General features: G+C 41.5%; 2 protein-coding genes across 3 annotated transcripts; one reads left to right on the forward strand and one right to left on the reverse strand.

The window, feature by feature from the left end:
- Window positions 1-6,393: 6,393 nt before the first annotated feature.
- Window positions 6,394-20,802, forward strand: atp2a1l (ATPase sarcoplasmic/endoplasmic reticulum Ca2+ transporting 1, like). Of its 2 annotated transcripts, XM_044013901.1 has the most exons (24): window positions 6,394-6,685; window positions 7,332-7,349; window positions 7,549-7,631; window positions 8,438-8,542; window positions 9,411-9,549; window positions 10,831-10,911; window positions 11,001-11,086; window positions 11,904-12,201; window positions 12,296-12,462; window positions 12,552-12,640; window positions 12,847-12,949; window positions 13,047-13,178; window positions 13,376-13,492; window positions 13,581-13,799; window positions 13,940-14,051; window positions 15,031-15,254; window positions 15,345-15,565; window positions 16,011-16,213; window positions 16,308-16,393; window positions 16,499-16,632; window positions 17,507-17,624; window positions 18,195-18,312; window positions 19,073-19,118; window positions 20,102-20,802. In XM_044013901.1, the coding sequence occupies exons 1-23, from the start codon at window positions 6,568-6,570 to the stop codon at window positions 19,075-19,077; spliced, it is 2,976 nt and encodes a 991-aa protein (XP_043869836.1). In that variant the 5' UTR covers window positions 6,394-6,567; the 3' UTR covers window positions 19,078-19,118; window positions 20,102-20,802. The 2 variants fall into 2 exon arrangements, with proteins under 2 accessions (XP_043869836.1, XP_043869835.1); XM_044013900.1 differs by lacking the exon at window positions 19,073-19,118.
- sult1st6 (sulfotransferase family 1, cytosolic sulfotransferase 6) lies at window positions 20,523-27,239 on the reverse strand. The gene is made up of 7 exons (XM_044013905.1): window positions 26,847-27,239; window positions 26,030-26,158; window positions 25,653-25,750; window positions 25,360-25,486; window positions 24,129-24,223; window positions 22,793-22,973; window positions 20,523-21,115 (listed from the first exon to the last, which is right to left on the reverse strand). Exons 1-7 carry the CDS (start codon window positions 27,031-27,033, stop codon window positions 21,003-21,005), a joined length of 930 nt encoding a protein of 309 aa, XP_043869840.1. The 5' UTR covers window positions 27,034-27,239; the 3' UTR covers window positions 20,523-21,002.
- Between the last annotated feature and the right edge of the window lie 96 nt (window positions 27,240-27,335).

The following is a 27,335-nucleotide window of genomic DNA, read 5'->3' on the forward strand; positions in this document are numbered from 1 at the left end:
TCGCTCTGTGAGTCTCGCAGACTCTGGCGGGAGTTAATCCGTAGATCCAGAAAAGCAAAAAAAAAGGTTACTGGATGCAGTGCAGTTCTTCACTGTCATCAACGCCAGCATCGACGCTCGCTTAGATAAGACTCCTCAAAATAGACAAGACATTGAAGATGTCATACCTTTCCAAGTGTTCGTCTTTCAGATGATACCAAATACTGTACATACTCTTTCATACGGCTATGAAACACAAAACTGTTAGATTTATGACTGCTATTATGAAGCTGCGGGATGATTTATTTGTGTACACTTCTAAAAAAAAAAAAGTTCATTTTGAAATGATAACTAAACCAATGTAAGATTCAAACTTTGGAAATAGTTTTAATCATAATACTGTATATACACAGTATATGTGTGTGTATATATATATATGATACAAGAATTATAATGAATTTTCTAATTAAATTAATAGAGAATATCAGTCATTTGATGTCACAGTTGAGCCACTGCTGCCTCCATCATTAACTTCAAATGTGTTATTTTGTGACCTTGGTGGATTTACCTCAGTAACAGCCCTGTGACCTCTGATTTGCTCAATGAGATTTTGGCCTGACATGTTTTTGGTTTTGTTTTTCTGTAAACTGTTTTGCCTCGTGTCCTCACGGGCAGCCACGGTCATCATCAGCATCATCAACTCTCCCTGTAGCAGACATAAGGCAGTGGAGTAAAAGCTGGACGTATGTGACGTGATCCAGGAGAGTCTGAAGACACCGAGTCGTCCAAATGAAACATTTTTTGCCTGGAAATGAGCAACGACATGCAGAGAGCCAAGTGGCTGAGCCTCCGTTAGTATAATGAAAATTCACTTTAGAGAAACGGGCTCACTTTCCCGTGGACTCCCCCGTGGCTTATATAGTACAGCCCTAAGTGTGAGGAATGGTGCGAACAACCTGGAATCCTTGGGCCCAAAGTGCCACATGGACACTGATGACACAGCGTGCTCACATGTGTCTTCAAACGTCCTACACTGTCATTTTCTGCCAATTGAATTCAATCAATCAATCGATCAATGAATGTTAGACGTCTGTGCCTGAACTGAACTAAACATCCAGCATATTGGAAGAAAAAGGCCTTGATGCTGCGGTGGTGCTACACGTAGCAGCAGCAGCAGCAACGTGTCACCTGCGCTATTTATATCTGGTGAGGAATTCTGGATTCAGAGACTCAGCTGCCACTTCTATTATTACTATTAGCTAATACTGTAACAAGTATCCAGCGAACACTGATGCTCTCGCTCCTTTATACATTGCCTTATTGCCCAGAGCTAATTATGTCCCCACTCTCAATAGCACGCGTGTCCTATGGATTGGATTTGATATTGTTGGTCAGTTTGACATTCAACATCATTCATTTTTTTATCTGTGGTATTTCCTTCACAGTAAATCAATCATTACGTTTGAATGATAGACATGTTGCCATGTAGAGCGTTGTTATTGACTGGTATTAGCCCCAGGTGTGTTAGCGTGCGTTCCAGTGGAAATGGAACACACATGTGTTATATGGATGAGCTCATACAGTCCAGTCTACTGTTTTTTTGAAGTGTGACACACACAAATCTACACCTACTTCATTCTACGATATCATAAGAATGTGGTTTCCACTTAATCTTGCCTTAATCAGCCTCTTTCACAACTGCTCGTTCTCCTACACCTTTACTACAATTACAGCTCAGAGGGGTTGTTGATCCTCTGCCACTCTTCATCATTAACTTTAAAAGGGTTATTTTGTACAGAAACGCATTGCATTCATTTGAAGAAGGTTTTTCTGAGTAATTCATTTTTTGGTTTGTTTTTTAAAAGAATTTTTTTCCTGTTTTCTCTCTAATGTTTTTTTTTCCTGTTTTTCAGAATAATTCTTTTCTGAGTATATTTTTTTGGAGTCTTTTTTTCTTTTTTCTGAGTAATTTTTTTCTGTTTTTCGTAGTAATTTTTTTCTGTTTTTCAGAGTATTTTTGTCTTTTTTGGTAGTCATTTTTTTTCTTTTTTCCGAGTTATTTTTTTCTGTTTTTCGGAGTAATTTTTTTTCTTTTTTTAGAGTAATTTTTTTCTTTTTTCTGAGTAATTTTCTTCTGTTTTTCAGTGTAATTTTCTTCTGTTTTTCAGAGTAATTCTTTTTTCAGGTAATTTATTTTTCTTTTTAGAGTAATTTTTTTCTTTTTTCTGAGTAATTTTCTTCTGTTTTTCAGTGTAATTTTCTTCTGTTTTTCAGAGTAATTGTTTTCTGTTTTTCAGAGTAATGTTTTTCTTTTTTCTGAGTAATTTTCTTCTGTTTTTCAGTGTAATTTTCTTCTGTTTTTCAGAGTAATTTTTTTCTGTTTTTCAGAGTAATTCTTTTTCTTTTTTCTGAGTAATTTTTTTTCTTTTTTCTGAGTAATTTTCTTCTGTTTTTCAGAGTAATTTTCTTCTGTTTTTCAGAGTAATTTTCTTCTGTTTTTCGTGCAAATGTTTTTCCCCTGTTTTTTGGAGTCATCCTGAATTATCGAGAACCTCCAACCTGCAAGTGACTCCCATATTTTCAGCAGTCTCCTGATCGTCTCTTTTGAGTCACCTGATGCCTGAATCATCTTGTTTTCCTTCTGAACAACCACAAAGTCCTCAGGTGCCTGTGTGAAGTCGACAAACTAATGGTGATACCATCGATGTGACTTAAGGACAGGACTATCTCCCAGTGTCTTATAAATCGAGCGTTTATTGTTTCAAATGCACTCTAAACTAGCACAAAAAACAGAAAAAAAATGACTCAACCATGAAACTAAAGTTTCCAGTGAGGAAACATGTTCCACACTGAGGCATTTGGGCCCGTGGGTCGGTCCGCCCCGGGTCCTCGTCTTTAGGTGACAAATGTCGCCCTGTCCCTCTCACTTTGCTTGAACCATGCAAGTCAGCAGAGACAGACTTAGTTGCATAAGATCGCTGTGTGTACAGCTGTACCGCCACAGTACTTAACACTTGCACTGAACTGGGAACATGTATAGAGTTCACAAGCAGAGGGAGGGAGGCAGGGAGGGAGGGCTAAGACGGCACATGGTGATCCCTCAGCCTGGCACGAAGGTGTGGCATTCTAGTGCCACGGTGGGTGCAGGAGCTGATGGGTGTCCCAGCTTTTGGGGGGGGGGTCCTACACTCTCGTAGTCCCTGCACTTGGAGCAGGCCCACCAACACTTGAGGAATAGACAGAGATGGAAGATGGAGAGGAGTGTGGGAGAAACCTTATCCTTCTGGGATATTGAGTTAAATGTCACTGCTCTGCCCTGAGGGAGACACTGACAGGCCGACCCCTATCACAGCCCCCACATCTCAGAGATCACAGCGGCTGCACGACAGCTGAGGCCGGGAGTGCGGCGGGGTGAAACAGAGATGGCTCCACAGGGCGAGTGTAAATGTTTAATCGACAAATCGATCTGACTGCGTTCATGGTCCTTCTTGTTTCTCAATGTTTCTTTAACGACTTGAATCGGCCCCCGGGGGACAAATAAAGGTTTTGTTTAATTGAGGTTTATGTGAGTCTGCATCACACATGAAAACCATGTCAATGAAATAAAATACGAGAGTATGACGTGTCGTTTGGTGGCTTCGCTTGAAAAAAAGTAAATGTTAACACTTAAAAGAGTTAGGTTTACTCAAACTAGTTAGCAATTTACATAAAGACAATTGCTTACTTTAGATTAAATGAACTTAATTAGTTTAGCTAGTACCATTTTAGTTTCATAGTGAACAAAATAATCGTATTTTAAATACTAAATGTCTCTCGTGTGTGTATGAATGCTTAAACTAAGTGTTTTCCCTTTGCAAACAGAGTCGGCCCTCACAAGGAGCCCTGAGGGTCAACTCAACGGATGACCAGCAGCTGATGGGAAACATGAAAGCTGCCACAAAAACAGCTTCCAATTTTAGACATTCTGTGTGGACGCGCAGCAGAAGCAGGTTTGGGTTGCAAATAGGTCAGAGCTGTGGACACTGTACATGTGTCCTGACATGTAACTCACAATATCTGAAGACCACTAATCCTACAGGAGGGGATTTGCATGAAAAACAATGGGGAATATAACATTGTATATGATTTTAAACATATAATACAATCATATATACATATATATAATGTGTTGCACAGTGTGTGTATATCCTTTTATATGTCGGGCCTTTTTCTGGGTTGAGACCTTAGTTTTAGGCTTAGAATTAGATTTATGTGAAGTCACTTATGAGTGTCTTCACTATAAATGCTGTACAGGACTCTCTTTGACTGTGTGTGTGTGTGTGTGTGTGTTTTAAGTATCTTTTTTTGATTTGTCAATTTCAGACAAATATAATAATGACAGGCCTGTTGATGGTGAAGGCGACGCTTCCACATCAAATCTGATTCAGGGATTCCTCTGTTTATTACCTTCACTGAATAAATAATGTGTCTGCCTGCCTGTCTGTCTGTCTGCCTGTCTGTCTAGTAGTAGCAGTTTGAGTTTTGTTAAGTTATAGTAGCTTAGGTTTTATAGTTGTAGGTTAGTCGGTTAGGTTTGTTAAGTTACAAAAGGTTTTGTAGTGTAGCGGCTGTTTTACTGATAATCTGCTGTTTTTTGGCTAACAATAATAAAAAAATAAAAATAAATATATAAATAAAAATGTCTGTTTGAGAGCATTTTAGTTTGTGTGAACAGTGTTTTGTCAGTTGCCAAATGAAATCAGAAAACTGTGTATTACATAGTGATCACATGTAAAGATACAGCAGCTTTTCTCTTGTTTTCGCTGGGTTTCTTTACGCCAACTAAACTTTGGAGAATTGACTTTATTATGAGACGTGAGTAAAGGCCTGAGACTGTGACGTCTTTCAACAGCATCACAGGTAATAAATAGATGACAGCAGACGTGTCGGCTGTGGTGAGCACTGCTGTTCTACAGAAGCACCTGTCAGTGTATTGATTGTGTTCAGAGCTGCTCTACAGCGCTCAGCTGCCCCTTTTAACAAATCGTATATCAATAGGATTTACAAACATTTCAGACGTTTGGACAAATAAAGTCTTTTTTTGTAACTTTTTTTAAATTTTAATGCTCAGTTTCATATCAGGATAGGAAGGGGTTGTATTTCTGATGTATGTGTTTAAACAATTACAAACACAAAATATTATATTTTGTAAATTGTACTTTTTTTGAGATTAAATCATAATTTGTGTCAAAATACAACTTAAACCTATAAAAAAAATACAGTATTATATTGTAATACATGGTCTGGCTGATACATTTATTAGCTGTGTATGTGGTGTTTTATTTTGAAATACATTGCATGCTTCTTGGCAGGGGTGAAAATAATCTATCAATACTATCAATAAATCTATCTATCAATATATCTATCAATAAAAAAATGTGAATATTTATATTATTTTCCCGGTTAAACCATGTGGCCACTTGTTACTTCACCACAAGAGGCCATTGTGCCTCACTGAATGGCAGTTGGTGGAAAGATCAAATGTCCTGCATCAAGTTGAGCCATCTCTCTCTCTCTGTCTCCCTCTCTCTGCATGTCTGTCTCTCTCTCTCCTTCCCATCCTCATAAAAAAAGAGAAATAAAACCGGATCCTCCTGTTTCTACAGCCAGGCTTCAGTGTGACATGTCGGCTGTCCTCAGTATTTGTGTCCACCAGCAGTCACTGAGCCACCAGATGCTTTGTCCCCTCTGTGATCTCTAATAACTCTTTATATCAAGTTATTTGCTTTGTAGCACTGATGATGATGATGATGATGATGATGATGATGATGAGCTGTTTCTGCTCTGACTTTTGCTTCCAGTGACTTGACAAGTTCAAGTGTCGCCGTGACGACGTGTCTAACTCGTGTCAAACTCGTGTTCTACATGTTTAAAAAAAAAAAGAAATGCCGGCTAATCCTCGTGCTGGATTTTTCGTCTAACGTCTCCCTCCTTCGGTGTCCCTTCCCTTTCTCAGCAGAAACCAGTTGAGCCATCACTCAATGCAACACACCAAACCCCCCCCAACGTCCTCCTCCCTCCCTCCCTCCCTCCTCCTGGACGATCTCCTGTCTCACTCTCTCACCTTCTCCCTTCGTCTTATTCCACTGACCATGCATGTTCCAAAACAGATCTCATTTTCATCCAACCCCACCACCACCACCACCACCACCACAACTCCTGCCCCCCTGCACCTTCACTCCTCCTGCACTACCTCCTTTCCAAGGCCAGGCCTGCTCCTCAGTTCCTGTCCAAGTCCACCTCACCTCCCCTTTTGCTCCACCTCAGGCCCCGCCCTCGCCGCCCCACCGTGTCGTCCCATGCTGGAATTTTGGAGGCGTGTGCCAGCGTGGGGGTCCACCAATCCCCGGCCCTTTGGGGAAGTATAAAACTCCACACATGCATGAGCCTATTCGCTCTTTCTGTCAGACCAGCAGTCCTGAATTGGAGGGTGCCACACTTTTAGGTGAGGGAGGTGGACCAAGGGTGAAAACTGCAGAGAACAATAGAGAAGTAGAAGATCGCGGATAGGCTCGGTTAGAAGGCCAATCCCTTGTCTGTCCACCAAGGATGGAGAACGCACACGCAAAGACTCCGGCAGAATGCCTGGCTTACTTTGGGGTGAACGAGAACAGCGGTCTCACTCCAGACCAGTTCAAGAAGAACCTGGAGAAATATGGCCACAACGGTGAGAGCGCGGGCATGAGGGACGGGGAGGGGGACACGTGTTTGTGCGCAGATCCTTGTCGGATCAGGCCTCGGGTTTTTGCTTTTGCATGTGATGCTGTTTTCAGAGGCGTCGCAACAGCTGGTAGAAATGCAGAGACACTGAGAAGCAGAGACTTTGAGGGCTTTGAAGAGCTATTTAAAGACAGCCAAAGAAGATGGCTGGAGAGCGAGAGAGACAGGTGACGGCTCAAGAAGCTTCCTGGGTGATATAGTTAGAACAGGAGAGGCGGATAATTTTAGGCCCGGGCAAAAGGAGGAGGTCCTTAGATGGCTTATGGCTAAATGATCCTTAATATGATTGCTGATCAATAATCCGTGGAGTGACTTTAATGTGATTAATGTGGTATTTGGGTTTAAACGCTGGTGTTTGTGTTTTAGTGGAGTTTGAATGTGAAGCAACGAGCAGCTATCAGAACAGGAAATAAAAGAGTATCATAATATCATTTTAACTCAGGGTCACATTTACACAGTTTATAGTTTTAAATGTGAGTTGATGATGAGGAGGATGATGATGATGATGAATCATTTGAACTAACTCGCTTTTTCCCCCCTTCTCTTCCTGTTTCCTCCTCCACTTCCTCCTTCACTGTGGTGTGCTTCTCCAGAGCTGCCAGCTGAGGAGGGTAAGATTTCTTTCAGCCACATTTACAGAAAAAAAACAAACACACCTGATGACATCATCACCCTCATGTTCACGATATAGCACTTGTGAAGTCTATTAGCTCCAGCTTGTTATTGTGCACACACACAAGGATCTTCAGACACACACAGTGACACATGTATTAACAATGTTTTGTGCTCATTATCTCTTGTTGCTGTCAGGTAAGAGCATCTGGGAGTTGGTCGTTGAGCAGTTCGAGGACCTGCTCGTCAGGATCCTGCTGCTGGCCGCCTGCATCTCTTTTGTAAGTCAGCGTTCATGAGTCGTCCTTTCTCGCTCACTGAGCTCTAGCACTAGTCGTCGTCCCTGCCGATGTGAGCGCGTGCATCGTCGCAGTTTTCAAAGTTATTCGTCCTGACACCGAAATAAACTCGCTGAATGAACTTCTCATTTCACGTTCATGGCACCGTGACCTTTGGCCCCTCTGACACTCTTGCGTGTCATCTGGAAACATGCAGTTAATGGCCCTTAATGTGGCGCTGAAACTAATTCAGTAAACACGCTGCAGTCGCCTGGACTCCTTAAACCCCCTCCACCCTCCTCGTGTTAATTTGAGGGCAACAACTTGAGAGGAGGGAGGCAGATTTACGAAGGCTCGTCGGAGGTGTATTAATTCCCGCGGCCAGCGTTCACCCCTTTGGGCAGCTGTCACGATGGCCTTAGAAGGCGAATATTGAGGAGCCAGTGAGAGATGGGGGTCAGGGAAGTATGGGGGGGATGAGGGGGTAAGGGTTTATTTTAAGACAGCTCCGAGCTGAGGAGAGAAACTGAATCCGTCAGGAAAGGTCACGCCTCAAGGAAGGAACGGAGGCTGAAGTCAGGAGGAGCAGTGACTTATGGGATTGCCTAATCAGATTAAATGTAATCAAAATAAACGGCCATGATAAGCCTGTAACTGCGCTATGAAGTGATCATTCACAATGTCTACGCATGCACTTCCATCCATTACACACACAGCATCATATACTTTATAACCATGATGACGGTTTTGTGTTTTTTTTCTGTCGCCTCCTCTGCGCCGACCTATAATCCTGACCGCTGTGACCTCAGGTGCTGGCCTGGTTCGAGGAAGGCGAGGAGACCGTCACCGCCTTCGTGGAGCCCTTCGTCATCCTCCTTATCCTCATCGCTAACGCTGTTGTTGGAGTGTGGCAGGTCAGTGATGAGGCGTCGGCTGCACATTGAGCAACGAGTGGTGGAGTAAACAGTTTCCAGTTACTGACAGGTTTTCGAACGCGGCCTCAGTGAGCCCGTCACTTTTGCGGCTTTAAAGGTCAAAAATGGTGCATGTGGTTTTGAGCTCGTCTTATTTACACGCACGTCCATCAAGAGTCTTGGATGTCGTGTTCTGGTTACAAAACAAAGATCAAGATCTGACTGCTGCCATGACAGGTTCACAGACGTCGCTCACACTGGCGTCCACTTCTATCCTTTATGCTCGATTTTCCTCACAATCAGACACAATTGGCATCATGTTCTATTGAGTAAGAGCTGAAAGTAGTGACTGAGGCCTTATTCACACAGAAACACAACTTTCCCTATTTGGTCTTCTTGTTTTTAGTTTTTAGTAAACGCAGCATCATTTCACCGAGTATGTTCATCCACAGGAAACCCCCCAACAAGCTGTAGTACATATGCCAGGCCTGTACGTGGTGCTCTGAGCATGTGCTGTGCACGTTTAATAAATAAATAAATAAATAAATAAATAAATAAATAAACAAAGCTTTATTCAAATAAGTATACATTTAAATGTAAATAATTACAGAGACGGAGACCAAGCTAGGGCGACTGAGGAAAGGAAATAAAAGATATCATAAAGTGAATAGACCAAACAAACACAACAGACATGCTGATCAGTCAAACGCTGCTAATTCATTCATTCATTCATTCATTCATTCATTCAAACCAGGGTAATAAAAAAAAGCTGTGTGCAAATCAGTTTGGCCACAAATGAAGATTTCATGTGTTTATTCATGCTTCCTGTGTGTGTGTGTGTGTGTGTGTGTGTGTGTGTGTGTCACAGGAGAGGAATGCTGAGAGCGCCATCGAGGCTCTGAAGGAGTACGAGCCTGAGATGGGCAAGGTTTACCGTTCTGACAGGAAGAGTGTGCAGAGGATCAAGGCCAGAGAAATTGTCCCTGGAGACATTGTGGAGGTGTCCGGTAATTAAGATTTGTCATTAATCGTCTGCCTGCTCTGAAAACACGTATGTTAGGAGAATAATAACATGATTATTATTGGTCACTGTGAGGAGAGGCTTTGAAACTGTAAATCATCATACACATATATATATATATGTATATACATATCATCATTGTTTTTAATTTTTTTTATTTATTTTATTTACTGTCAATTTTACAGTGTTAAAGTGACACTAAAATAGTCGGTTTAATACAATAAGGACCAGACACTAAATGTAACTGTTAATTTCATGCTAACATTGTTCATTTTGAGTGCATGGAACATTAACAATGTTAATATAACACATGTTACATTAATACTAATCCTAAAACATTGATACATTTTTGTTTCCGACTGGAACAACAAAAATGATGCACTGCAGCTTTAAAACAATAATACAATATTCAAACAAAATGATGGGTTATATATTTATTTTAATACTAAATCTAAATCTAAATAGTGGATTGTACATTCATAGAAAATGCATGTTTCTTATGTATGTACATGACCTTTACTGTGACAATGTCAATTTCCCCATCATGGGACTTTAAACACACTCACATGTTACACACTGGACCTTTAAGTACATAATTGTCACAGTATCTAATCTTATCTTCAAATATTAATAATAGCTAATGCTAATGAAGCCGTTTCAATCTTATATCGGTTTGTAAAATCGCAATCAGCGAGAGAGAGAGAGAAAAAAAAAAAGGAATTCATTCAGCCTTAATTGCCATTGAGGGAAAGTGAGACATGTAGTGTGTGTGTGTGTGTGTGGGGTGAAGCCTGATGGTGGAGCCTCGTGTCTTTTTAAGGCAACACGAGTGAGGAGTGAGGAGTGAGGAGACACTGCTGTGAAAACATGCTGACTGAAGGAAAACACAGTCGTGAATATAAATACCCTGAAACAGCACCTGCCACGCCTCTACACACACACACACAGAGTGTACACCTGTTCCTCGAGGGCCAGCTGACCCCACACACACACACACACACACGCGCGTATAGTTCATTCTCATTGGACCTGACCCGCGTCACTCAGCCCCACAGTGAAGCCCGTGGATTAGTGCAGACGTGTCATGTCACATGACATGTCTTACTGTGGTACCATCTTATTATTATGAGTGCTAGTATTTTCTTTCACAGCATTTGTGTGATTTGGATGATTAAAGAGGAGATCTGTCCACTAACCCACACACTTCATGAATGTTTATTATAGTAGTACAATAAAAACATTCTCTTCTTCTCTGTCATTCCCACAGTTGGTGACAAAGTCCCCGCTGACATCAGGCTTGTTTCCATCAAGTCCACCACTCTGCGTGTTGACCAGTCCATCCTCACTGGTCAGCTCTCCAGCAAACCTTGTCGTTATAGTCGGTGTGTGTGTGTTGAGCTTGAGCCCAGAGTGAAGTGTTTGTTTTCTGTCTGTCAGGTGAGTCCGTCAGTGTGATCAAACACACGGAGTCTGTGCCCGACCTCAGAGCTGTCAACCAGGACAAGAAGAACATGCTTTTCTCTGTAAGTCCCACACCGCCATCTAGGGATCACATCATATATGATTTATCACACGTCACCATCACAAACAGGACTTTGAATGACACTGTGTATTATGTATCTTAGTATTATGGGCTGGATGAGTGGCCAGTGTCTGGTCAAATAAACTGTAAAGTGAAAAATAAATAATAGCAAATAAATATAGTGTAATAAAGGGTTTATTTCCAAATAACCCAAAAATAAAGCCATACTTCCCTGGCCTCCAAACTGGGAAAAAGTTATGAAAAGTTATTTCATGTGCGAGTCCAGCTCACCAACATACAATCCTAGTTATTTATTTTTGAAGTGCCACAAGGGCTAGTCTCAAGATTTATAAAGAATCCTTTTTTTTTTAGGAATCTTGATTTTCAACACAAAAAGAATCTGACCTCGGCCAATCAAGAATCCTCTTAAGTTTTTTTTAGTATGTTTCATTTATTAAATAGGTAGATTCTATATTATTTTTTATTGAAAATATTGTCACTGCAGTGCAGACATCAAACATATACTGTTGTTTAATAACTGGTTACTGAAGTGAAGTTGGTTTTTTTTGTATTATATATTATTATTATTATATATTATTATTTTTTGTATTTGTCATTAAACACTTTTATCAGATGGAGGAAAAAAGAAAATTAGCATAAAATGCTAGATATGAGCTAAAACTATCGGCATCCCATGACATTTTTATATTTTTCTATCATCCTACACCTACTGCCATGAATAATGAATGCATATTCCCTTGTGCAGCGCTATTTTCCCGTTTCATTCCAAACTTCACGGGTTGCCTTGTCTTCCACAGGGCACCAACATCGCTGCCGGTAAGGCCATCGGCGTGGCTGTGGCCACCGGAGTCTCCACTGAGATCGGCAAGATCCGCGACCAGATGGCCGCCACCGAGCAGGAGAAGACTCCTCTGCAGGCCAAGCTGGACGAGTTCGGCGAGCAGCTGTCCAAGGTCATCTCCCTGATCTGCGTTGCCGTCTGGGCCATCAACATCGGCCACTTCAACGACCCCGTCCACGGAGGCTCATGGATCCGTGGTGCCGTCTACTACTTTAAGATCGCTGTGGCTCTGGCTGTGGCTGCCATCCCCGAGGGTGAGGGATGCAAAAGAAGGAGAAGAAACAGCATGTCTTTGAGTACTTTTATTTTGAATGACGCTCACACTTTCCTCTCTGTAATGTCTCTCAGGTCTGCCCGCTGTCATCACCACCTGCTTGGCCCTGGGTACCCGCCGTATGGCCAAGAAGAACGCCATTGTCAGAAGCCTGCCCTCTGTGGAGACCCTGGGCTGCACCTCCGTCATCTGCTCAGACAAAACTGGCACCCTCACCACCAACCAGATGTGTGTGACCAAGGTGAGTGTTTCTTGTGCTGGGCTCGCTGCGTACACGCAACCTTTCCCGCAGATGCACACAAACAACTGCCTTTGTTTCCTCCTTCACAGATGTTCATTGTCAAGAACGTAGACAGCGATCACGTTGACCTGGACGCCTTCGATATCTCTGGCTCCAAGTACACCCCCGAGGGCGAGGTGTAAGTGGACTTTCATTGCCATGCACAACAATTATAGACTTGTAGTGTCTAGTAAAGCATCCTCTCCTCCCCGCGCACACTAGGGAACCACGCTGGCCTTCCTGAAATGTTACGCGTTGGAACTTTAATGTGATGCCAGGCGTCGTTTAAATGTAAACAAACAGTCCCGTGTTCATTGGTTTGTAATTTCCCTCTCTGTGGATCAGTTCTCAGGGCGGTGCCAAGACCAACTGCAGCGCATACGACGGCCTCGTGGAGCTGGCTACCATCTGCGCCCTGTGCAACGACTCCTCTCTGGACTTCAACGAGGTAGAGTCAGAGCGAGGTGGCGGCGAATCCTGCTGAAACCCTCTGCCCTCGCACGGGTCCACTGATCGTGTCCGTCGCTCTCTCTCCTTCTCTCCAGGCCAAGAAGATCTATGAGAAGGTTGGTGAGGCTACTGAGACCGCTCTGTGCTGCCTGGTCGAGAAGATGAACGTGTTCAACAGCAACGTGAAGAACCTGTCCAGGATTGAGAGAGCCAACGCCTGCTGCTCCGTGAGTATTCTCTCTCTCTCTCTGTTATTATTTCAGGCCTCAAACTCAATACAGAAGAATAAATAAAAGACACAATAAGTAAAAGAAATCAGCCCAAACTCTCAGAGAGTGTGATTCACTGAAAGTCCCTCAGTAAATCTCATTTCCCCCCCGAGTGCCTGTGTGACCACGGCGTCGTTCTCTGCCTCGTCCCTCAGGTCATCAAACACCTCATGAAGAAGAACTTCACTCTGGAATTCTCCCGCGACAGGAAGTCCATGTCCGTGTACTGCACCCCCGGCAAAGGTGAAGGTGGCGCCAAGATGTTCGTGAAGGTCAGTGACTTCCCTCTCAGCACCTTCCTCTGTGACCGCGCTGTGTTCATTGTACAACAACAACAACAACTACCCGTGTGCTCCACAGGGCGCCCCTGAGGGCGTGATTGACAGGTGCACATACGTGCGCGTGGGCACCACCCGCGTCCCCCTGACCAACGCCATCAAGGAGAAGATCTTGTCTGTGATCAGGGACTGGGGTACCGGTCGCGACACCCTGCGTTGCCTGGCCCTGGCCACCAATGACAACCCACTGAAGCCAGAGGAGATGGTCCTCGAGGACTCAACCAAGTTCGCTGATTACGAGGTGAGAGTCTTCTTCTTCTTCTTCTTCTTCTTCTTATTATTATTATTATTATTATATATATTGTTGTTGTTGTTGGTGAACTTGTTCCTGAGAATGTTTGGACACAACTGTAATGACACGTGAAATATTTCTGTCCTCAGACTGATCTGACCTTTGTGGGCTGTGTGGGTATGCTGGACCCCCCTCGTAAGGAGGTCACTGGCTCTATTGAGCTGTGCAGAGATGCTGGAATCCGTGTCATTATGATCACTGGTTAGTATTATGGGCTGGATGAATTCTCCACACCAGCCCACTATGAACTCTGAAACTCTTCTGCAGCCCACAGAAACCTTCAATCACAACACATGAAATTTCAGGGTGAAGTTTTTCCTGACCTTTGTTTTTTTCTTTTAAATAAGCCTTAAATGTAACCATTCCCAATTCAACGAGTCAAATATCTCATTGAAAACGAGTATTTTACAATAATTTGAGGCTCCATTGTAAAACTGACCGTTCGTGGTCATCTGCAGTACCCACATGTCCCACCTGGAGGCTGCCGTTATTATATTATATATTTATAAGGCAATTTAAATGTGTCTCAAAGTGCACACAGTAATAATAATAATAAAATAAAAAAGCAGTAAAAACAAGTAAGATCAAAACAGTGAAACAAACAACATATGACAAAAGTATGATGACGTTAAAGTTTATAGTGTAATAGTATCATTATTATTCATGGAACTTCAATTTTTAAAAAGGGAAACGTCCCATTCTTGATCATTTAACCACATGCTTGCCTGATTTATTAAAGTGTAACGTGGTTATTTGTATCTTTAAAGCTGTGAAATAGATTTGCGTCACAAATGTAGTTTTTCTACTTGCACATTTGTAAACCTGCCAAAAAATGATGCTATGTTAGAAAAACATGACATGATTTGTTGTTACTGCTAATACGCAAATCATTATAAAATAATAATAATAATACATTTTATTTATGTTACATTGTAATCACTGTAAACATCTGCTTTACACTTAAAAAAACACTGAAATTATATTTTCTTACATTTTGGTAAGAAGTGGGTTAAATGAGAAAAATGAGAATAATTGTAAAAATGATGAATGATGATTTTTATCGTTTATCATGAGACAATATCACATATAGAACTGTCCTCCTCACTGTAGATTTAATATTTACAAAAACCTGCTCCGTATCCACTCACCTGCATCCAACACCTCCTCCTCCACATTCCAGGTGACAACAAGGGAACCGCTATCGCCATCTGCCGCCGCATCGGCATCTTCACTGAGGAAGAGGATGTTTCCGGCAAGGCCTACACCGGACGTGAGTTTGACGACCTGCCCCTCCATGAACAGGCCGAGGCCGTGCGCAGGGCCTGCTGCTTTGCCCGTGTGGAGCCAGCTCACAAGTCCAAGATTGTGGAGTATCTTCAAGGTTTTGATGACATTACTGCTATGGTAAGATAAATGAGCTGTTGCTTTTGTTCCTGGGGTTCACTGAGGACTTCTAGTAGTAACAGTAACAACGACGGCGCTTCCTCTCCGCAGACTGGTGATGGTGTGAACGATGCCCCTGCCCTGAAGAAGGCCGAGATCGGCATCGCCATGGGCTCTGGCACTGCCGTTGCCAAGTCTGCCTCTGAGATGGTCCTGGCTGACGACAACTTCTCTTCCATTGTGGCTGCTGTTGAGGAGGGCAGAGCTATCTACAACAACATGAAGCAGTTCATCCGCTACCTCATCTCCTCCAACGTGGGTGAGGTCGTCTGGTGAGTGGCCCCAGAACAATCTCAACTCCCACTTTGAAGCCTCGAAGTTTGATTTGGAAGAAAGTTGAACCAGTCACAAATATCGCCCCTGACTTAACGACAGAGAAGTGGCGTCTACCAGCTTTTGTGTCCATCCAACATGGCAGCCACTGAAGAACAGCTGTCTTACTCAAGTCATTACTAGATAGCACTGCTTCTAAAAACCACAAAAAGCCTGATTGTAGGTCTGCCCAATTGCGTACAGAGGCATTATCATCTATGGCCACGCCTCTTTGACAATCGGGGGAGACTTCACGCTTTCCAGACTCCAAAAACGTTGTCTTGGTGAATCCACTAAAGAGTGTTTTAATCATGTAGACAACAATACACACCAAATAGATACTTTGACCCAGCCCTACCTAACACACTTTGATCTTCCCTTCCCTTTTCTTCTTCACTCCCTCAGTATCTTCCTGACTGCTGCCCTGGGTCTGCCCGAGGCTCTGATCCCCGTCCAGCTGCTGTGGGTCAACCTGGTGACTGACGGTCTGCCCGCCACCGCCCTGGGCTTCAACCCCCCCGACCTGGACATCATGGGCAAGCCCCCACGTTCCCCCAAGGAGCCCCTGATCTCTGGCTGGCTGTTCTTCAGATACATGGCCATCGGTGGTACGTGCCATTATCATCATCATCATCATCATGTTTAGTTTAAAAGCAGGAAGAAGAACATGGCTGCACTGACACTGTTACCTCATCCTGACAGGATACGTTGGTGCCGCCACTGTTGGTGGTGCTGCCTGGTGGTTCATGTACGACCAGACTGGTCCCAAAGTCACCTACTACCAGCTGGTATGTAACCATCACTTTTCTACAGTGTATTCTCTGTCTTTCACATACAGATGCTTCATGACCTCCCTCTCTCTCCCCCTCTCCCCCTCTCTCTCTCTCCCTCAGTCCCACTTCATGCAGTGCCACGATGAGAACGAGGACTTTGTCGACCTGGATTGTGAGATCTTTGAGGCTTGTCCCCCCATGACCATGGCCCTGTCTGTGCTGGTCACCATTGAGATGTGCAACGCCCTCAACAGGTAGTCACCTCACCTCACCTCACCTCACCTCACCTCACACGTGTCTATGTAAAACAACAGGGGGCTTTGACAAGGCAAGGACTGGAACAACATGACACAGTGAAACACGATCGAGTCAAACTGAAAAGAGGATTCAACACAAGAATGTAAGACTTTTAAATGAGATTCAAATAAAAACAATGATGGAGACCTAATGTGACTGGGATGGGAGGCCATTCCAAGGCTTACACAAAATCTGTCCATTTAGGTTTTTAAATAAAAGAAGGAAACTTACCAGAGCTGTTTAAAAATGAACATTAAGAGCCTTTATTGATCCTTTTGCAGGGAATGTGGTTGTTCCAGAAAAAACTAAATATTGCATTGAAGTCACACTTTTAAGTTTTTTTCTTGGTTGTATTCCAATAAAGAGATTGGGAAATAACTACAAATGCATTGCTACAAACAAAGTCACAGTACTGTACATACACACTAACAGTGTGACCACAATAATGTCATATACTCAACAATAATATACTAGTACTGTGTTATTGTACTACTACAAGGATGTAAAGATGTAAAGATGTAAAAATATACATAATTACTGAAATACAATCCTGAGTTACGGAGCGGGAAAATTCTTCTACTTTCAAAAATCTCCCATGACTCCTCTGTGGGAATCACTGATCTAAGTGACCTGCAGGGGGCAGAATATGGGCTTAGGAGTGTAGACTATTGAGCACTATATAGAATCAATAAGGACATGGAGTTACAGTAATCTAGCACGTATTGTTTCCGACAGTAGTTCTATGAATCATGAAATGACAGTACACCAGTCATGACTCGAGTGGCTTACACATCACATGACCCATTTCCTTGTCCTTTTTTTTTCCTCAAGCTTGTCTGAGAACCAGTCTCTGATCCGCATGCCCCCATGGAGCAACTTCTGGCTGCTGTCCGCCATGACCCTCTCCATGTCCCTGCACTTCATGATCATCTATGTTGACCCTCTGCCCGTAAGTCACACATCCACACTGTGCTCTCAACTGTACAGTTCTTAACCTGTACCTGGTACTTTCTTAGTACCCGCTCTGGTCACACACCGGTCAGACATGGACACTGAATATCGGCTCATCCTGTCCAGAAAGGATGTTGTTTGCCTGAATAAGCTTCTGCTCCAAATAGCAAATAAGCATTCAGGCGACTGTAGAAACATGGTGGCACAAGATGGCTGCCTCCGTGAAGCAGGGCCCTTGCCTACAACACTTTAAAATAATACACAATTCATGAATTCATTCATTCATTGTCTACCACATGAGGGTGAAAAGCAGCGTACATCCTGAACATCACAGAGTCACATTCACAGCTATGGTCATGGGACTGTGGGAGGAACCCGGAGAAAACCCACACACACACACACACAAGGGGAAAACATGCACACTTGGTCTGACCGGGACATGAACCCAGGTCCTTTTGCTGCGAGACAAAAGTGCTCACCACGATGCCTCCACGTGGCCCAAAATACAGAATTTGAAAGTAATTTCAAATGTGAAGACTGATTCTCACTCTTGTGCCGTCTCATACAGATGATCTTCAAGTTGACCCATCTGAACACCGAGCAGTGGCTGATGGTGCTGAAGCTCTCCTTCCCCGTCATCCTCATTGATGAGGTGCTGAAGTTCGTGGCCCGCAACTACGTTGAGAGTAAGTGGCCTTGAGGTTTTGAGATATTGATTGTTTTTACAGAGTACATCACCATGAACTGCACCTCGACTTAATCAGTGCTGGAGTAACACTGCGACATTTGGGGGAGCATATTATGTTATAGTATATATAGTAGATATTTTTATCAAATAAATACACGTTTTTTAATTCAAAATGTAGCTTTATAAGTTATCTTTGGAAAAATAAAGTACACATTTTACAATAATCTCATTATTATAGTTTTATTAGTTATTCTTATCAGACACAAACACGTTTTTATGAGCAGCTGAAAACCAGCAGCATTTCCTTTACCTGGCTTTCAAAATAAGAGCCACTGACTTTGGCTTTTAACTACTTCTCACAAAAAACTTTTGCCATATGTTATAAAATAAATACACGTTTAGTTTTTCATCGTATTAGTTCACTTGATAAAATAAAATACACATTTTTTTTATGTCATACATGGGCTTATTCATGGGTAAATTCGGGGATAATGGCAACACGGCCTATTAAAGTGCAGACAAATTGGTTCGTAATGAGCAAATAAACACATATTGATATATATTATTACTATTAGTAGATTATTTATTGTTTGTTTCAGACTGAGCTCCCCCCATCATTCCAACCATGTACTTAATGATTATTGAACGCTCATCTTCTCTCTCTTTTGTTGGATTACATCATCTGTCTAACAATTCATCTGCTTGTTCTTTCTTCTTTATTCACCTTTCACTCACTTAACCCTTCCTTTAATTTCCAGAGTAAATTGAGTCAACCTACCACCATTAGCCTGTAACTAAAACAAGGTATTCCACAGCTGTAGCTGCTCGTGGCTCCATCACCCAAGTGTGTGTGTGTGTGTGTGTGTGTGTGTTTGTACTGTGCTGTTTGTCCGTGCACTCTGGGCTCTCCCTGAATCATCATCATCATCATCATCATCAACAACAACAACAGTGGAGACACTTTTCAGTCACACACTGACATGGTGTGTATGAATGAAGTGAGTGGAGGTCCCAGAGTGCTGCTGTGCGTCTGTGACGTGTCCTCCTCACGTCTCATGTCCCCCTCACGTCTCATGTCCTCCTGGCTCATGAGCTGCCTCAGCAGGACGAGGTGCCGCCGCTGCTGCTGCTGCTGCTGTTAGCGTAGCAGCTTTCTGTCCATTCTCCTGCAGACGTGTGTCCAGTGTCGCTCTGGGTCTCGCAAAGGCCTAAATCCTTATTATTGTCATCATTTATTGGGTAACACCTTTCATCAAAGGTACATTAATGAACAGCAGTTAATTTACTTAATACTTAAAACATTTCATCAAAGCTACGCAGTAATAAGCTGTTAGTAGTGAATAAGCTTAACTTTAATAAAGCATTTATTAAACATTGTTAACCTTTATTAATGATCCTGTCCGAACCTTAAGTTGTGTGTGTACAATAAGAGTCACAAGGAGCATTAATAAAAGATAATAATGCTTAATAAATACTTAATTATGGTTCATTAATTCCTTTTTTCTAAGTCATAGTTAAGGGAATCCTGTTTACATTAAAATAAGGGTCACAAAGAGAGTTAATAAAGGCGATTCCTATAGTGCTTAATAAATGTATACATGTATTTAAGTACCGCCTCTGCTGCTCATGTACCTTGATAGGAAAATAAACTTTCCCCATGGGAGATTCACGCTTCGTTCGATTGTTCCCGCCTAGATCATGCTATAGTTGCAAATGTTGATATTTGAATAACTGTGTTATTTTTGTGTTATGTGTACATCCTCACTGATGTGTTTGTCTCTCTTCAGCGGGCTGCAGAATTTAGGGTGTAGAAGATGAAGAGGATCTTAAGGGTCGGAGAGAGAGAGGGAGGCGGCGAAAGAGAGAGAGAGAGAGAGATCACAGCCGAAGAGAGGAGCCATAGTGAGCCAACCAAATAGAAGAAAGAGGAGTAAACGCGGGAAAACGTGTTAAAAAAACTATAAAAAACCTCAACATAAAAATAGCCTCTATATAAGAAAAAGAAGAGTTAATTGAAAAAGGTGGTACACGACTATCCAGACTGATAAAAGATATTTAAGATTTTATTCTAAGAAATAAAGTATGTATTAAAAGTGACTTTTTGTTTTTGTTAAACTTGGATATTGTTCAGCTGTTGTGTTTTTTTTTTTGTGTCCTCTGTCCATTTTCTTATCATTGATTTTCCAGCTGATTACTGTTATTCTAGTCTCTGTCGCTCGTGTGTCTCGTGCAGCCTCCGTGCTTTAGGCTGGACTCTGTACAGCGTGGTGTAGGCTCACACAATGACTTCAGACAAAAAAAAAGAACAAGAAGAAGCCACATGCCTCCAGCTGCCAGCGCTCTCTAGAGGCTTCATGCAGTCAGTGAATGGACGCTTGGGGGGTCTCGTGACATTAAATGGGCATGTCCACTCAGTCACAACACTTTTGGTCTTATATATTGTTTACGCGATAAGTTGCAAATAAAGTGATGATTACAAACTCGTGCACTTGGACTTTGGAGCACATCTTTGTTCATCTGCACATCATGAGCTTCTGACATTCATATATCTTTATTTATCGTTTGATTTCCTCATCATATTGGTTCATTTCCTCTGAGAGCTGCACAGTGTCTGGTTTGCAGAGCTGCATCAGCTTATATACACATGTATACATATATATGTTATGTATATATAGAAGCATGACGTCTTTAGATGAGGCTCCTGAATGGTATGTTGACGTCCCTCATTTGCTTCTCACAGTCTTCATCGAACATCTTGGTTTGCTCAGGTGTGAAATGGTTGGTCCAGTCACCCACTTCACCTGTGAACCAAATCATGACATTCATCTTTAATTATTCATATACATCATAATCTACACCGCGTGCACACTTACGGGGCAAGTCAAATCCCTGAGGTTTCATTTTAATGTTGAACAAATACAAGCTCTCAATACAAAATGCGAATAAAATCTCAAATCTGAATATTTAACAGAGGAAAATTGCGTGTTGGCGTTCTCATATATAGAATAGTTGTATATGTGTGCGCACAATTATAATGCAACTGAATGTAAGACTAAAAGCTTCCTCTCTCACTTCTGATATTTGGCTGCAACTCTTTCAAGTAAATCAAGTAATCTGAGAGAGTGACACTCTGTCTCACTCTGTCTACAGTCTCACAACGAAGAGCCAGATTATACCGCGTTCCGAATCCACGGTTGTCGTTGTGAGTTGTACATGTGTAAGTATCAGCAGACTTTCTCATGCAAGTCTCCCTGGTTGCGGTCTTATTTGACCAGACTGTGGTCCACACGTGGTCCTTGTGGAAATGATCACGTGGACACAGAAAGTAGAGCCCTCCACTAAATCTCTATTGTCGCTGGAGGTTTTGACCACGCCCACCACAGAGAACAGGCGCTCTTATTGGATGTTCAACCGATTGCTCTGATGGCGTAACGTGGGTTAATCTCCAACAACTACCAGGAGTCAGTTGTAAAGTTATTAGTCACTCGTGTGTGTGTGTGTGTGTCGTGTATAAAACGAAGTCACAACAGTTTTAATGCAGTGATGACTCCGCCCACGTTAAGTAGGCCCACAAAATCCCTTTTTGTGTTTTTATTAATATGTTCTGTAATGTAATCTCTATTCCGTATTGTGGTGCAGTCTTTGCGCGTGTGTGGCCGTGATAGGACCGTGACGTAATCGCGTACGTGCGTAAGTAAGGGAGTGCGCATGCTCACTCCAGCCCGAATCGTGTCAACATGGCTGGAGGTAAATGTTTTTCTCGCGTTTTGTAAAGTGTCTAATTTTGTTGTAAACATCTTAAAACTGTCATAACTAGGTATGGTTAGTCGTGGGGTGAGCATTGTGTCCGTGTGAGAGTTTGGGTCGTCAAGGAACGTGAATTTGGCGAGCTATTAATCAAACTAGCAGCTAACGCTAGCCCCGCGCGCGCACGTACGCGTGCACGTGGATGAGAGAGAATGTCCTGCATGGAATAATACAGGTTTATTTAAATGTGAATGAGTTTAGAGCTAAGAAATGTTAATAACTCATATTAATGTTTGTAATATTATTTTTAATTGATTAAAATATCGTTTCAACGTGATTGGAGATGGAATCTGTGATCAGATGGAAGCAGATGAATGACTGCATGGTTTTTTTGTGGAATAAAAAAAAACATGCACACTCACTGATAACTCCCTGCCCACTTTTTGTAGATTTTTAAAATCAGGCATTGGGCGAAGTCAGCTTCAGAACAGGGGTTTAGTTCCTCTTTCAGTTGTAAACTAGCAAGGTTAGACTGTAGGCTAGACACTAGAGACACTAGTGGACTGTACCATGAAGCAGAGAGAGTAGACTGGAGGTCATTTTGTCCTGTGTGTGTGTGTGTGTGTTTACAACAGTGCGACGTGGTGGTTATGTTTTTGTGGTGCCTTGTCACTGGCTCATGCTTAAATGGGTTAGTGTTAATGAGTGACTTGTGGAGGTGAGTGAATCACCTTTTCTCATGAAGGCAGAGACAGACAGGTCAAACACGGGTGCTGGCACGCACGAGTAGTTGGTCATCGGGTTCTCCTTCATGTTCTTGAAAGACGTGAGCTCCACAATCCTGCTGAGGACCTCATCAGACAGGTCCAAGTCCAGGTACCTCATGATGCGCTCCACCTCACGCCGAGGATTCTGGGGAGGAAACGTGAGATGGGGATTAGGGAAAATACAATTTGTAGGTGGAGTTTTCCCAACTAACTAATCCAGCAATTGTTCCACGTATGTCTTTTAACTCTTTTAGCAAACATTTCTACCAAGATATTTTGCATTTCTTATGCAAATAATGTAAGTCACCTGCCAAGTTTGAAGCAGATCAAGTGAACGGTTATAACGATGACATGTCTCAAAGGTTAGGATTATTCAAGCAGTTTAAGTAAATCTTCTTAATCCAGAATAAAAATAAAGGTTTCTAACAACTAAAAAAAACAATAGTCTGGTTGCCTTTTCACCTTATTTTCTACACAGCTACAGCTTTGGAGGACATATTTTTACAAATCCTAAATAGTTCTGTTTTAAAGTTAGATGTAGCTTTTTTATTGGTTCAAAATGAATGTCCAATATACATATATACATACAGTTTATGTATATATATATATATATATATATATATATATATATATATATATAAGATTCATTATTTTCCTTCCATATATATTATAGGAAACCTAATGCCAAATGCATATTTTCATTCATGTGATCGTTTTTGTGCGTTGGTGTCCATCGTGTTCAAACGTCAAACATTTGTTTTAATAGAGTTCTGATCTTACTATATTTGTAGCTGCTCAATCAATATTCAAAATAACCTCATGAACACAAACACTGTGCTGCTTGCATTGAATGTGGACATGATTGATCCTGAAGTTTCAACAACAATATCACCTAACTTTACTTCTTTATCTTAAACACCGGGAGTTAAATAAACTCATTTAAGATACTGTATGTGGAAAAAGATCTACTGTTTATGATCTGTATTATATGGTATTGAATTACACTTACGATTACCTTTCATTTCAGATAATAACTGTTTTATTTCTTTTGATTTTAATGTTAAATGAAGGCCATTTATATTTATAATAAATCCATGGTCATCCATGGTCATTGTAATGTATAAATAAAGTTTAAGTTCAAAACATACCATTTTTCTCTACTGGAAATGAAAAGGGTCTAAATCTCATTGTGTGATTTGCAATTTAATTATTTAAGTCGTGTTCATTTTTAACCAAAAATGACTATTTATAGTTATTTATAGTATGGTTTTAATTACACCGTCATCATTGTTGTCCGTACCTCTTTCATGTCCTCGTAGAAGAGGTAAAGAATATTGTTCTTCTCTCTCTCCAGCCAGTAACCTTTCACATGGTCGTACCACGAGCCCCACGACACTGCACAGACAACAGCAGTCAGCCACACAGTCGTAAACCTCATCTTCAATAATCTGACTGGTGTAGATTAGTCATCCGCTTCATGATTGAAATTCCTTTGTCCGACAGTTACCCGCTCGTAGCTCAATAGTCTTCGTTTTTTTTTTTTTTAACGACACGTTTTATGGTGATGGTGTAAAACTGTAATATGTAACTTTCAAATATAAAAAGATGAGTTCACACGATGGTGATTACAGTATTACAGTGTTCATGCACTTCACACGAGGATAATGACATGAAAGATCTGAAATGTCACCTCCTCGACAGAAGATTTCAGGGTTTATGATACTTTCAAATTGACTTTCAAATATCAACACAATATAACTTTCCTCTAATTAGCTGAAGACTTTATGACATGAATGATGTGGTTTACATTTTTATTCTGGGAAGTTCCAATCTTTTATGTGTTATTTATATAAGTGTAGATGTCACTTTGTTCTCCGTCTGACAGTTATTCATTTACGCACAAACTTTTCATTGTCAGCACGACGGCTGTTAAAAAAACCCAGTTAAGTTAAGGCGCTTTGGTGCCTTTAGGTTGCATTTGCATCCTTTATTTTCATGGTGCTTTTTTCTTCATGATATTCTCAGTCTATGGTTCAGACAAAGACAAAACAAGTTTGATCGGAAACAAATAACAAGAAATTGGCTTTAAAAACATGTCAAGTGGTAAAAGAATTATGAATATATATGTATATATATATACATGTATACACACACGTATATATACATATATATGTAGATATAATATAGGTACGTAGATATTATAATGAAGGAGCTCCAGTAGATGGTGCTCTAGGAAATCGCCTCTATGGTGACGTGGTTAACGGTTAACCACAGAAAATGACCCATGACCTTGGAGTTCAAACCACAACGTTAGAACTGTTGACAATGCATCTATAGAGGGGTAGAGTAGCACCTGTTTTATTCATGGTGATAAAATACCAAATGAATTCATTACACTGTAAATTGTTTCCCTGTAATTAGTAACAAGGATTTGTTGATTGGTGAATTCGTTGCAGGGTTAGAAGCTTTTGTGCAGATAGAACCAGTTTGTAGGTAAAGGGACACTGAGGAATGTAGATGCATCTACTTACGCTCTCCTCTCATGAACTTGTGGATGTAGCCCTCCCAGGGCCCGGGCTCAGGCTGGGTCATATTCATTTGGTCAAAGTAGTAGTAGCTGACCAGGTTGTCTTTGGGATTGCGTGCCACGTAGATCGTCTTTACAAAAGAAGCAGGAGGGAGACATAGAGAAGGAGTTATGACAACAATACAAGGCCCGGGTCATTGGATTAACATGTGTTTTGTGGCATTGTCTTGTAAATGCTGTCGCTAACTGTGCAAAGCTATCATGTGACGTTGACTCAGCAGGTTTATCAATTCTTACTTTGCACTTGTTTTCCCAAAATCCACGAGGCACCATCTGAAAAGGAAGATGTGTCTTGATGATTCTTGGGGGATCGGTTTTGTTCAGAAGGTCAAGACCTGACAAGTGAAGTTGGAGAAATGGATACAAATGAGCTCAACTCCCAAAATCAACCACAGAGACTTACATTTGTCACATTTATTATCCTACAAACATGTATGTGTGTGTATATATGTGTATATATGTATACATATATATATATATATATATGTATACATACATACATATATGTATATATATATATATATATATATGTGTATATATATATATATATATATATATATGTATGTATACATACATATGTGTGTGTGTATGTATATTATTGTGACAACACACACCTGAGGGGATGGGAGGCGGGGAGCTGATCTCCAGGAAAGGACTACGGACAGGTGTGGGCGCTTGTTTGCAGGCCTCTGCATCACCGTTGTGACGAAGTAGGTCCACGATCTCCTGAGTCCATGTGGTCCCTGGTGTCCCAAAAATCATCGAGAAAACCAACAAATAAACAAAAAAACCAACAAAGAACTGACAGAGTAAGATACAGTCTTGTGTTAAATCTCATTATATTAGGGAAGAAATAAATTCAGTAAATGTTTTGTAAGAATTTTTAGTTTTCCTCATTCCCCGCTTCCTTAATTTTGTTTTTCATGCTTGATATTTTGTTTTTGTTTTTTAGGCGATTAAAAAAAGAAAAGAAAGAAAAAGTTGACAATTTAATAATCAATTCATGACACTAATTATTTTTATGCACAATGTTATTCTGAAAAGTCAACAAGTAGTCGAGGGTTAAATATAGAGATCAGTGGACGTACAGTTACAGTAGAGTTCATGTTTATATTTGAGTAAATAAGCATACACTCAAAAAAGAAATGGCTGACAAACTCAAAAATATGACTTTTATTAGTAACATAATACATTACATTAGTACATTAATTAGGTTCATTCAAACTAAAGCAAGAAAGTTGGTCAATTTAGTCTGAATGAACTTGACACTAGCGACCCTGTGACGTATGAATGAATGAATGAATGAACTCAGGTTACCAATGGAAGTCATATTTCTAAGTTGTTTTTTTTTTGCAGTGTACATTAAAGTCCAGTAGACGATTGCATTTTCCTTCCATGAACACAGCAGCAGTGGCGCAGCAGTGTGAGTACCTGCTTTGGGGTAGGTGGCGATGAGGATGTCTGAAGGGTCAGGTCTGAAATCCCACACTGAGTCAAAGTTGTTGGCGATGTAGGACATGAGAGGGACTCCTCTGACCCTGATGAGAGGGAAGCGAGTGATGGAGGCGCTGGCCTTCTCTATGTTCTCTGTGTACGACAACTCTTTTCCCTCGGACATGACTGGAGTTCACTTGAGAATAAAGAAAAAGGAATCCAGAAGACGTCCCTCCCTGATCTCTCTGCAATTCTTTCTGTCCTCGTGCTCTGTTAATAACCTGCCTGTCTGAGCTCAGCTTCTTATCTGAAACCTACACTACAGTGCTCTTGTGTAACATTCCAACTGTTTTCCCTTTTCTATGCCTTCTCGTGCTTCCTCTGTAATACGAGGAAGAAGCAGACATGGGGAGGTTCTTAGAGCCCCACACACACACACACACACACACACACACACACCGGGGAATCTGTCACAGAGGAATGCAT

The sequence above is a fragment of the Solea senegalensis genome, linkage group LG18, assembly GCF_019176455.1.
Source record: "Solea senegalensis isolate Sse05_10M linkage group LG18, IFAPA_SoseM_1, whole genome shotgun sequence".
Lineage (NCBI taxonomy): Eukaryota > Metazoa > Chordata > Actinopteri > Pleuronectiformes > Soleidae > Solea > Solea senegalensis.

Coding starts and splice junctions, on each gene's coding strand:
- atp2a1l (XM_044013900.1), top strand. CDS start 6,568: ATGGAGAACGCACACGCAAAGACTCCGGCAGAATGCCTGGCTTACTTT. Junction 10,912..11,000: donor TGACCAGTCCATCCTCACTG/GTCAGCTCTCCA, acceptor TCTGTCTGTCAG/GTGAGTCCGTCAGTGTGATC. Junction 17,625..18,194: donor TCTATGTTGACCCTCTGCCC/GTAAGTCACACA, acceptor CGTCTCATACAG/ATGATCTTCAAGTTGACCCA.
- sult1st6 (XM_044013905.1), bottom strand. CDS start 27,033: ATGTCCGAGGGAAAAGAGTTGTCGTACACAGAGAACATAGAGAAGGCC. Junction 25,487..25,652: donor TTTGGGAAAACAAGTGCAAA/GTAAGAATTGAT, acceptor TCTTTTGTAAAG/ACGATCTACGTGGCACGCAA. Junction 24,224..25,359: donor CAAGTTCATGAGAGGAGAGC/GTAAGTAGATGC, acceptor TTGTCTGTGCAG/TGTCGTGGGGCTCGTGGTAC.